The following is a 13,378-nucleotide window of genomic DNA, read 5'->3' as shown; positions in this document are numbered from 1 at the left end:
CTGCAATCTGATTAGATTTCACATGCCAAATGAAGCATTTTGGAATGAGAAGGAAACTATAATCCTTCATATTTCTCCACTACAAACTTGGTTTCCTGAATCAGAGGATAAGTCTATCATCAAGAAATGACCACTCAGGGATGATAAAAAGCAGAATATTCTAAGTTTCCATTTCCTTTTCCAATTCTTAAGAATCTCACATTCTATTCTAGACTTTATTCATCTTGATCTCCTTGTCATCAATAAAATGTCAGTATTAAAAGACCCTAACTATCAGGAAATAATTTTGAGCAATTCTGACTTATCTATTACAAACTATTCTGGTCCATTAGTCATGAGGGACAAGAAGCAGGAAAGCTTCATGAAATCCTTTTCTTTACAATGCCAGCTTGGTGCTGCTCCAGAAACAAGGGTTTTGGGGATTCAAGGGTGTGGTATTCAGATCAGAGACAGTAAAATGTATGAGAACAAATGAAAAATGCTTACAAAATGCCTCTGTATTGACTTGTTAAAAAGCATGGCCTGAACTTTACATATACATGTATGTGTATCAAAAAGATAACAATGAAAGTAGTCAGGAAAGAATGAGTGGCACGTGTGCAATGCAAACAAGGTTCCCTGGATTTGGGAAATCAGATACCAGATAGTGTAGGAATTCAGGGAAAAAGGGATGAAGTTGGCTTTAAGCAGGATAGAGCCTCCATGGTGGCGCAAGGGATTAAGACGCAACCTATGAAGCTATCCACAGCCACTGCAGCACGAGTTCAATCCCCGACCAGGGAGCTACCCACATGGCTCTGCAGACCTTTCCTGACTCGCCCACTGCTCTCTTCAGCAGTGTATTTCAGTCAATCCGCCTATTCTATTGCCCACTCTGTCTCTGGTGAATCCTCTCACCTCCCCCCCCCCACACCTCTGGCCTGTACCCCAGTTCTTGCATGCATGATAAATCTTTGGAAAAAAAAAACTGAAGCAGGATAAATACAAAAGGGATAAAACAAGACTCAGATACTTTTATATATTTGAGTAGAAAAACTTTTATACTGCAATACCATGTAAAAATTAAAAATTATACAAATATACAACCAAACATATATTTCATAATTCTTCATAGTCTCTGCAAAAGATCGTGAGTGGATATGTTAAGTAAAGAAAACACTCAAGATGACTTTTCCCCCCATACCTTTATAGTCAACCTGTCTATATTTTCTTGAAAGGAACCTTCAGTAAAACTGATAAATTATTCATGTTATCAAATACTTCCTATAATGAAATTACTTCTTGTATGTACAGCAGACAAAATGACCCATTCTACAATAATATTCCATAGGACAGACTTACTTATAAGTCACTAAAGAAGCTCTACAATTTCAAAAGAATAAGTAGTTTGTATTTTCCTACCCATATTACCTTTTTTCTTTTTATTCCAATTGAAAACTACATATATGAGCTGGCTTACCTAGTTTCTTAACTTCTTCAGCAAAGTATGGGTCGTTCAAATCAACATCAGAGGGAAGTTCATCTTCACTGGCTTCTTCAGCAAGAGCCTTAAAATTGAAATATTTATACATACAGTTTATTACAAAACCACAATATATGTGAAGGAAAATCATATTTCTTTTAAATCAAGTCATTCAATCTAAAATTAAATCAGTTTTTAAAATGGATTAATTTAGAGAATAACTCCCATCTGAGTCATTCTTGCTTGTTCAAAAAATACATATGAAATATTTAATAAATTCAGGAAACTATGTAGGACATTTGGGGAAAAATGAAAGTTATCAGATACATAGTTTCTGTCATCAAACACTTTAAAATCTACCTAAGTTAGATGCATAAATAGATTATACATAAGGGATAATACTTCAACATAGAAAATGCTATAAGAGATAAAGTAATACAGACATTCAGAGAATACTTTTAGGAATTATGAAGAGATAGCTTTGTATCACAATACTGAGGAATGCTAAGACTATTAATAGCTTAAAGTAGTACATCATGGGTTATCTTTTAAATTATTACTGAAAACAATTTATTTGCTGGTCAATGAAAATGATTTTCAACATAAAAATTTCACATTACAAAAGTAGTTAAGAACAGCATAATGAACCCATATTCTTACCACTCAATTTCAACAAGTATCTTGTTTTATTTATAATCCACCCCTGAAAACTCTTGGGCTGTTTTTAAGCAAATATGTTAATTAAATTGTCCCTAATCAAATCTGACAGACTTACTACTAAATTTGTATACCTAGATGAAAAAAATCAAGTGTTACAAAAAATAAACAGAACGTATGTGAGCTAAGATCAGACTAACCAGATTGAATTTATCTTCAGAATCTACAACATCTTTAAGTCATCTTAACAAAAAAAGTTGAGGACTAACCAACCCCTAAAAACTCCTAATATTAATAACCTTCTCAGAACAAAAGCTTCTAGGAATTTTTTTATCACCAAATTATTACAATAGGTTTAGCTATAACATGTTTTTAACCAAGAATGCAGCTTACTCTTAAGCAATATGGTTTTAAACTGTACAGGTTCACTTATATATGGCTTTTTTTTCAATACAGTTGGTTAATCATATCCTGGGCACACCATTCCTAGATTCAACCACCTATGGAGGTGGGTTGGTTGAATGCATGGATGTAGAATAAGCAGATATGGAGAGCTGACTCTAAGCGACTTGAGTATTCAGGAATTTTGGTATCTGTAAGAGGTTGTGAAATCAATATAAAGAAAAACCTAGGGAGGTAGATGGGATTTGTGGGATTTACCAAGTGTAGTAGTGAGCACTGAGTCTAGAACAGACTGGGCACTCAACAGATGTATTTTCAATGTTAAAATCAGTCCAGTCTTATCTTAGTCCAATGAAGGGAAAGAGAAAAAGCACAAGATAAGTTCAAAGCTAAGAAATGAAAATCAAAGAGAACAGCTGCTAAAGGTCTCAAAAACAAGTGATTATTTGATTGATTCCTATAAAGAAACATTTCTAAGTCTTCTAATACACTGGCTTAATCTTGAAGAATTTTACTCTTTTTAAAAGATATTTTACCACCTACTTAGTTTTAAAGGAAGTCTGGGGAAGTATAACAATGAGGGCAGGGTTCTAACCCCATTTCATTTTATTATCCATTTCCAGAAACACTTAACTACAATAGGGGTATAAAAAAATCATTCCATGGCATCATTCAACTTGCAGTCCTCTATTTTCATAAGCACTGAAAGTCACAAGTGTGCCACATAGTACAAAGAGAGTTACAGTACCTAAGAAAGAACACTGAGTGAGAGATCTAGATTCTGGTCTTGCTATTACTAGGGATTTTAATTCTGGAAAAAATGTTATCCCTGAATGATGGAAGTCAAATCAGATTTTTCTTAGAGATCATATTAGCATACAGGAAATAGTCTTAATAAAGGGATTTTAAAATAGAATGATGTTAAAAGAGCCATAATAATAAGTGAAAAATGTAGGTTGCGAAATAGAAATGTGCACACAAAATTTTCACCATGTTAAAAACTTCTGTATGTATATATTCTCAAATTAAAAAGTCCATACACACCTTTCTTACTGAAGAACACAGCAAGAACATAATGCTTTACATTTGTATATTAACTATGTATTTTATGTAGGTAGCATGTAAAAATAAGATGTTAGAGCACAGCGGTTAAAGTGGCTCTGGGCTATTACCATGGCTTATACATCATTTTGTGGCTTTGCAGAAAACATCTGCCCCATAGGGTTCATCCCTTTCTTGAAATTGCAGTAACTGTTAGGGCTACTCTAGTGAGTGTTTACATTATGAGATAATGGATGCCAAGTACGAGCACCATAATTCGTAACTACTATTCAGTATTTAGTCATAATTATCATTGCTACCTTCTGTTTCTTTTTCAGTCTTTTTTTCTCTTTCTTCTTCTCCAAAAATTGTTCCCAAGGGGTCAGCTGATTCTTTCCTTCTAATCTGTTTTTGACCATCTCTTCTGCATTTTCTTTAAGACCTGAGGAAAAACACAAATAGTTTAAAATGTCATACTTGGTGGTGGACTATGGGTAACTTGGTGGTGGGTATACTACAGTGGTGATACCTGATAGGGGGGAGGGAGACCCTAACATTACCTCAATAAGAAGAACAAATAACTTCTAAAGAGGTTTTATCTTCATTCATTCAAAACTATTATTTACAACATATCTATAGGGTAGCAAGATAAAATGCAACACTGAATTTTAAATAAGAGTAATATAGGATCAACTTATATCAAAGCTATTTCCTAACAACAAACATTAAAAAAAAAAATCTAACCAAACCAAAATAGACAAAGCCAGTACTTGATACATGGTCAAGTGAGATAAGAAAATCCTTTAGGTTCAGTCTTCATTCATCTACATTTAATTGTTTTGAGCTTTTAATTAAGGTAAACTAAAATAAAATAATCTAGTTAATTTTTGGTAGCAAAAGGTCAGTGGACTTTTAACACAGTGTTTTTACTTGCTTCTGTCACCCAAGTGAAAGCCTTTATTCCCTGGAAACTACAGGTGGCTGTAAAACCATTTATTAAGACAATCCTTGTGTAATAAACATGCTGCAAGGAAGAATTCTCATAACTTTCCTCAAGCATTATGTAAGGTCACATTTTTTTTTTTTTAAAAAAACAAAGATTTTCTTAAAAAAAAAAAGATTTATTTATTTATTTATTTGTACAAGCACTGGGTACAGTCAGAAGTGCGGGAGGGTGAGAGAATTCAACAGAGCCAGAGCGGGGAACAGAACAGGCAGACTGACGAAGTACACTGCTGAGGGGAGCAGTGGGCGGCAGGAGAGGTCTGCACGCCATGTGGGACCCTCGCCCGGCGGCCGGGGATCGAACCGGCGCGACAGAGGTTGCAGGCAGCTTCGCAAACCAGCACTCAACCGCTTCGCCACTGGGGAGGCCCTGTAGGTCACATCTTTATGATCAACAGGACCAACAAGGTCAGTCTGTTCTTCATAGCTCTTCACATGCAGTCATTTGCTGTTGTATCAATATTTCATAGATCTTTGTTCCTTAAATTCTGCAGCTCCTAATTCATGTATTTATGCATTTATGCAGTTTATATATAATAAATGGAGAAAGTGAGAAGGTGAAAGCCCAAAATTGATCTATCATTCCATAAAGAGCTTTACTACTGCCAAAAAGGAATGGAAATATGACTACTGTGCTATACCCTTTGATAAAGATGCTTGTTTTGTTCTGTAATAATCTTGGGAGGTGATAGTTGGCCAATCTTTTGCTTGGGGAGGAGGGAGCTTAACTATTTAGATAACAAATATTATTATAATAAACAATTAATGGAATAATTCAAAATGCTTTTTTTAGAGAGACAAAGGCAATCCTGATTATCTTTCCAGATATATCCTAAATTCTAAGCAAATGAAAACACTACTAAGAATGTAATTTCCTTTTTTTCTGGTGAGTACACAAAAACAGAACATTTAGCAACTAGCCTAAGAACATGCCGCTAGGAAGCTGCACAGTTAGAAACTGAACTTTTGGTTTTCTTCTATACAATTACCAAATACATCTAACATCTTGGTTTGACCCAGAAAAAAAAAATGTGCAGTCCATGAACAAAATGTGAAACTTTGGGTCTCAGGTTCCTTATCTGCAAAATGAGGTTAATCTACATTAGAAGAATGCAACTCCCCCATCCCACATACATCATTTTTTTCCTTTCAAGAAAATATTTGGTAGAAGTCCAAATATATGAAAGAACTAAATGTAGTGCTTTGGGTCTTGACCCCCAAAGAATAGTATGAAACAGCTGGAATAGAGATCTCTAAGGTCCCTTTCTTTTGGCTTTTAAGCCAAGACTTAATCTCCAAATTTCTATGATTTAGAAAAGTATTAAATTATATGTACATACAAGGTTATGTAGATCTATTTTTATGACATACTGTTGGTAGGATCTCTGATTAATTGGATGCCAAGTCTAAAACATAACCCTCAATTCAAAAATGTTTAAGAAAAACACAATTTACTAAACAGTTTTCAGGAGAAATGTGGACTGTATCAAACTATATCCAGATAACTTACTGAATCAACAGATACATAACACCTAGGGAATATAAAGTGGGATCCACATTTGATAGAAAAGTGGCAAATCCTGACAAAACAAGTTCATTTAAGTAACAAAAACCACAATTTACATATTGTGCCTATGGTCAGCACACAATCAGTCCTGTCAAATTCTAAGCACACAGTACTGTATTATTAGATTTCAATGTTTTAATAATCTTTAAAGCAGTCTAATTTCATCATACACCAAGAATGATTTTAATATTTCAAAATATTAGATTAACATATTTAGACTATTTTTTTTTTTCACCAAAAAGTATCCTCTGATTACATCTGATCCCTGAAATTAAACTCTACCTGTACCATAGCACAATTGTAAGGAAGGCTCTGTGTTGTTATATTTTTAGGTAGCTAGAACATTGGTTTGATGTATTCTATTAACTTCCAGTCCATAGTGAGTGGGTCTTAATCTTTCTTTTTGGGGAACATGAATACATGGAAAACTTGATAATAGCTTTGGAATCTTTCCTGTAAACACTATACTGGAAAAGTCTGCATAAAGTGTTCAGGGAGTTTATGGATTCACAATGCTCATCTCATTTTAGGACCCATGGGTCTTAAGTAAAGAGCATCGAAAGGGGCAGAAGAGGTCCAGGGGGACAAAGAAGTCAATTTCCTAACTTCCAAATTTACCAGCTTTGGCATTTGTAGGTTCAATATCATGTTGCCTCATTTCAACGCCATTATCATGATGGATCAGATACTTTCTTGTTTTAAAGAACTATCCTGTGCATCATAGGATATTAAGCAATACTTCTGGCCTATCTACTAAATACTAGTAACCCTACTCACAAAAATAAAAAAAGTCTTCCAGACACTGCCAAATGTCCTCTTGGGGAGAGAAGAGTCAAAACCACCCCTACATGAACATCACTGCCCTAGATAATGATCCAAAGTCCTCTCTGAAAAGAAAGGTTATTTCATTCTTTGTATCATATAAGTGATACTATTTGGTACTTGATTATACAATGTCTTTAAATAACTTCACAAGTTTCATCTGAGTGTGTCTTTTCTTCCAGACAGACCAAAGGCAGCTAAAGTCACTTTCCTTTGTATTCCATAATATTTAGCATAGTGCCAGACTCATACTAAGTACTTAATAAACACTTAATTGATCTGTCCTGAAAGAGGGATTCTTACTTCGAGCCAACTATTTGATCTTTCATGTTTGAAACATTCTCTCCAACAGAAAATGAATCAAAACTTTAGGATTCAAAAAATGGCTAAATCCCAAAGTGATGATGTGAATAGGGTTTTTTTTTTTTTAAATAAAAGACCTTTAGCTCTTTAGAATAATTCATAAAATATTTATTCTCAGGAAATATATTTTTCTGATATTTAGTTTGTTTACAACAATAACGAAATACCATCTTTAGTTAAAATACAGTCTGTAATTTTTTTGCTTGACTCTTTCATTTTAACACACCAAAATAGTAGAATGACAAACACACTGCAATGAATTAACACACCACCATGATAACTAAAAAATGCTTTGTTCTCACTGTCATTATGAGGTCATTTAAATCTTTTACCACAGATCACAGTTGTTTATGTTCTAAGTTCTTAAAAATATGCCCATCCCAGAAGCCTCTTGGCATATACACAAGAACATTCTTCAGTTTTCATCTCATTTGAGAGCAGCCACTCTGTGACTGAAAAACAACTTCATTATAACTACTTTTAGTTTTGCACAATTTGTTTTAAAAAATTTTAAGTGTGTAGCCACATACTGCCAAATTAGTTAAAAATAACATCAATAATCCTACCAATAAGGAGTTTAAAAAACTCTTTCAAAGCTAACCATGAAGACAGATGACTCAATTATGACAATAATTTAAGCGCAGTCCATTCAGAATTAATTTGGCAGTTTGCATACATACAAAAATACTTTTAAATATCCTTTCAAAATCCACTAAAACAAGAATATATAACTCCTGACCTTATACATTTAAAATATTTGAAAAGTTTTTAAGGGGCAGGACGTGACTTAATATAACCCACTAGTTAATATAATTGGTTTGATTTGTAAAAACAAAATGCACTTTTTAAGATTTCTGACATAGGGTAAAAGTGGCACTTTTAATTTAAACAAGGACTTCAGCTCAATTTAGAATATTTATAAACACTCATGACTCAATCTTTATTTATGGTTTCATGTTTAAATTAGACTGTATAATAATCAATTCTGTAAGTGTAAGCTTTTAAAAATGTATCTACTAACTACCACCATCTAAAATCCCAAGCTGGAATTTACTCTGGATATAAGGATTCTTAGAAGAAAACACCAATCATACATTAAACAACACTGACATCAGACATCCCTTCAAACTGGCCAGTTATCTCCAATGGTGTGTGGAAAGGGAGGAACACATTTACTTGTGTGACAGGGCACAGGTTCATATGATTAATGGGAATATTTACTTGTGGCATTATCCATTTCATGGTAAGGTCAAGTTATTATGCACACAGGGTATGCTTAAAGTGCAACAGGTAATTCAAACTATTAATCTTTGTAATGATAAAGAGGAAGATTTGAAGTGTTTTAAACTTGGTTCAAAATTTATTCAGAACAAGAACTTGTTTAGAATAGTGTTCAAAATTTCTGAAATTTTTACTTGAACTTCTGTAAATCCTTTCTCCTAAACTTTCATAGCATGTATTCTTTTATTCTGTACCACTTATCACAGTTGCAATTTTATATTTACTTGTGTGCTTTTAAAAGTTAAAATTAACTTTTAATAATAGCCTTTTAATTTGCTAGGCTGCAAACTCCATGAGGGTAGAGGTTATAGTTAGTGGTTTTTTTTTTTTTTTTTAAATCCCAACAACGGTAACTAACTCTGGTGGAATATATAGCACACACCTAGTAAATATGTGTTGAATGAAAGTGCAGAATGAAAGGAAATGACTCAAATTTGTTACTAACTTTATGGCCTGGGAACAATACATGACATTAAAAAAAATAACAGGTAGCCTTGAGAATAATAGTAAACAGCAAAAATCACTAGTCATGTTCAGCCAACAAATGCTCTCTGAATAGTATACTTTGTACTATTAGAATACTGTTATATCTACTATATCAAAACAATACAGACAGCCACAATAAAGACAATACCAATTAGAAGGTACTTAGATTAGGAACTGCTCCTCATAAAGCATTTACTTCTACGTTTCTCAACTCAATTAGATATCCATAGACGACACCTCCAGAGTTTGTGCTGAATGAGTAAGTGTTAATGCTTCTTCTTGTTGACTGTCTGAAAGCTATTTTGGTGGATAGCAACTGCTACACATTTGTCTTGATCTTGAGCTTATTAAACTCTAACGCCTTCTAAATCTCTATTTCTTCTACTTTAAAATGACCTCCATTTACAAGTATAATCAGTTTACTATGAACCAAGTTTTTAGAAATTGGCAATTACACTTGAATGGGGGTGGATTCTTATATTCCCCAAATACAAACAATGATGTAAAAACATTACTCCAATCAAAAAAAAAAAAAAAACAATCAAATTGAAAAAATAAAATGTGAATTCAAATCTCATCATAAAAAATAAAATCTGACTTCAAATATGAGACTTTTGGGTCTCATTAGGGAGCTATAGTTTCCTGTTTCATGTATTTGTACTTTATTTGTATGCTTTCTCTGCTTTTCAAGTAGTTTGTAATCACAATTATATACTATCACGCTGTTCTAATGTTAACAGATTAATATCCTGGCCAACTCTGGTGAAATCACTCTTAAATTTATGGCAAAAAGAATCAAAGAGCTACTTATTCTAATGTTATTTTTACACATTTACAGACAAGAACGGAAACTTTGAAATGAATGGCTAAAATAATAGGAAACAAAGAAAATAATTTAGAGTCTAGTCACAAGAAAATTCAAACAAATGTTAAGCTAGATCCAAAGTTGGGAGTTTTCCTTAGGGACATACAGTAATACTAGTATGTATCTTGGGTTTTAATAGGCTGCTAGTCAAGGGGACAGGAGACAAAGTTTGAATCCTAATCATGGAGGCAGGAACCACCAGAAGCCACTACATGAAGTCAAAATCCTTAAGGATGCCTTTAGAGGGTACTTTGTACTTTCTTCAAAAGGGAACACATGTCTATTTGCACTTTGGCTAAGGGTAGAAAAAAGGATGTAAAACCACTTTCCCTCCCACTCCCTGGATCTATAACCAGAAATCCATGGGTATAGGTTGGTATTCACTCTGTTTGGCCTAAATAACCCAATACAACAATTTGTGGTTTCAGTGGTCTTGAACTGGAAGTGCCCTTAGGCACCTGGCAAATACTCTCAGAAAGAAGCACTTTTGACCAAGGCCTTTGAGAATTTCCATAGGTAAAAAGAAAGATCCAAGAACAAAAAGATCACAATCAAGATCCAAGATGAACCAGAGTAAACAGAAACAAAAATAATACAAGTCAGATCCAGAAAGAGTACAGATTTTGAAATTATTACATAATATAAAATCAGCACATTAAAAAACAAAAGAGGAAATTAAATGATAAGACTATCAAAGCACAAGATAGATTTGGAAAAAAACAAATAAAAACAATTGAATTATAAAGTCAACAATCATGTTAAATGGCAGACTACAGGGTAAAGGAAAAAATCAGCAAAAAAGACAGAACTGAAGAAATTATCCTGCATGTTGCATAGATTCAAAGGTATATAGAAGGTACCATGCATATAAAATATTTCCAGAAAGAGAAAATAAGTTAGTAAAAGGTAATACTTTATTTTTTAAGGCACAGAAATTTGCAGAATTGATGTATCCAATTAATTCCAAGGAAAACTAAAGCTATAAAGCAAAAAATGATCTAGATACAGTATATTGAAACTCTAGAACAGTACAGTATTTTTAAAAGCCAGGAACTATAAGCAATGGTGTGAAACAGGCCCTTTTTGAGAGGGTTCAAAAGAGGTCCCTAGGTCCTGGGATTAACTTAACATAGTATGTTCCTTAGTTATGCTGGCTTCCTCACTTTGAACAGGGTTCAAAGAGTCTTAAGTTCAGAGAAAATTTGCCATTTCTCAGAAAGGTACTACGAAGTAGACTGGTTGGCACATCAATCACAAGAGTAGATACCTTTCTGTTCCTAACCCTCAGTACTCACAATCCCAGTATAGCCAGATCTCTTCCATTTTGCAACCTAATTAATAAAAAAATTGCCCTACAATAAAAATTAAGGAATAAGTGGAATTAAACTTTTAACCACCCTTTGCTCTCTCTTCCCTCTACCTCCTCCAGGGCATTAACACTTAAATGGCTCCACTTGTGTCCCTGGAAGTTTGGAAAATTGATCGTGTGACACTCCTAATAAATTTCTGTGCGCCCTGGAGTTGACGGTGGCCTTATAAACCAAAAGCTGCTGACTGCTGAGAAGACTCATGTCACCCAGACTTCTGGGCAACTCCTTAGTTCTGGAAATATAAAGTCCTACGCTTCCCTCACATTCCTTTGCCCCTTATATAATCCAAGCATTCCTACCATTTGGGGAGCCAGTTTTTGGGTGCTTATCCTGGTGACTCCCTTGATGTTCAACTCTAATAAAACTTCATGTAAAGACAACTCTTGCGATTCAGAGTTTGGCTTTCTGGGCTTGAGCGAAAGACCAAGTTTGGTCATTATACCAACACCACAATCTACCTTGAACATACCAGGAAAAATGTCTTCGTATTTTTTACTGTTCTTTATTTTGGTCACCATAAAAAGATAGTATGGACTAGGTTTCTCTTCATCTTCCATGTTCTTATCCTCAGAATTAACTGTACATTCACTCTTTTGCCACTATCTCCTACTTCCCATAACTGCTCACTAAGTTCTCTGGAATTCATAGTCTATAACCAATGGAGATTCAATTATTGTATCTTTGAACGTTTTCTTCATCTTTTTGTTCTTACTGAAACCTGGCTCTCCCCTGAGGACAGAAGCACCCTGTAGCCCTTTCAAAGTGGTTATCTGCTGTTGTTGGTGATGTTTTCTTCACAGAGGCCTCATACCAACTGGCCTAGAGTGGGGGTCATTAGGGTTCTTCATCCAATTTCAAGATGTGTGGTAATGGTCTAGGGATAGGCCAGTTAAATAAATGATGAATAAAATGGAGACCCAAGCAACAGATACTTGCAGTTTTGAAGCTGTGGTTTAGGACAAGGGTAATATGTTAGATTACTAGAAGGAGGTTCTTCAATAAATGCAGTATGTCAAAAAAGATTTTCCATGTAGAATAAGATGAAATTGGACAAGTGCCTTTTATAAATAAATCAGTCTCTGACAGACCAAGGCAAGGCTTAAATGTTAAAAACCTAAACCTTTCTACTTTTAGGAGAAAACAAAGGTGAATTTCGCTTTCATCTGTATAGAAAAGGATGTCTTACATAAGACAGAAGCATTAACCATAAAAGAATAAATTTGACCATATTAAAATCAAGAAATTTGTTTGACAACACTTTCAAGGCAGTTGGGGGTGGGGGGGAGTAACATACAGAGTATATTTACTATCCAACAGAAGACTGATATCAAAGACAAAGAACTCCTGAAAGTCAGAAGAGAGAACACAACCAATACAAATAGAAAAATGGCCAAAAGGCACATCAATAAGTATTACATTGGGAGGAAATGTGTATGACCAATAAATATATAAAAAAATGCTCAATCTTATTAGTGAGAAGAGAAATGCAAATCAAGCCATATGGGCAAATTGTAAAATTAATACGACTATACTGGAAAAGAATCTGGTATTTTATCTTGGGGTTGAATGTTCACATCCCCCATAACCCTGCATTACATATCTACATAAATACCCAGAAAAACTTAAAACATGTACCAGAGAAACAGAACTGTATATAACCAATTAAGTATTATAAATAGGTAAAGGAGAACCATACTGGACCAACGATGTGAATGTTTCAATCTAAGGATTACAGTTAATCTGAACCAGAGGTACATAAGAATAAAGGGACAAGTTCAATACATATGACTATACCATTTTTGTTCTTCAAAAGACATTATAAAGTCATCAGAAAGACAAATGTCAAATGAGGAGAAAAGAGCTACAAAACATATGACTGATGATAGTATAGCCTAAAATACATGAAGAACTCTTATGAATCAATAAAACAAAGGCACGAGACGTCATCAACATGGTGGCGAGGAAATGCTATGAGTAAGACCTCCCATAAAAAAAAGTTAATAGGGAGGAAAAGCTGCAGGTCCCTGCAAGAACTGGGACACGGAAGATAAAGGGGC

General features: G+C 34.2%; 1 protein-coding gene across 2 annotated transcripts in view; it reads right to left on the bottom strand.

Moving 5' to 3' along the window:
• The window catches only part of ESF1 (ESF1 nucleolar pre-rRNA processing protein homolog), a 62,289-nt gene that overhangs the window by 14,703 nt on the left and 34,208 nt on the right, over positions 1-13,378 (bottom strand). For both annotated transcript variants that reach the window (XM_037494536.2, XM_054696259.1), the window contains exons 10-11: positions 3,883-4,004; positions 1,460-1,547 (exon numbers count right to left, since the gene is read on the bottom strand). In XM_037494536.2, coding sequence (XP_037350433.1) covers positions 1,460-1,547; positions 3,883-4,004 — 210 coding nt within the window. The remainder of the gene's footprint in view (positions 1-1,459; positions 1,548-3,882; positions 4,005-13,378) is intronic.

The sequence above is a fragment of the Talpa occidentalis genome, unplaced genomic scaffold, assembly GCF_014898055.3.
Source record: "Talpa occidentalis isolate TD23 unplaced genomic scaffold, MPIMG_talOcc4v2.1 talOcc4.10, whole genome shotgun sequence".
NCBI lineage: Eukaryota > Metazoa > Chordata > Mammalia > Eulipotyphla > Talpidae > Talpa > Talpa occidentalis.
The sequence above is the reverse complement of the archived record's forward strand: the minus strand, read 5'-3'. Positions and strand labels throughout refer to the sequence as shown.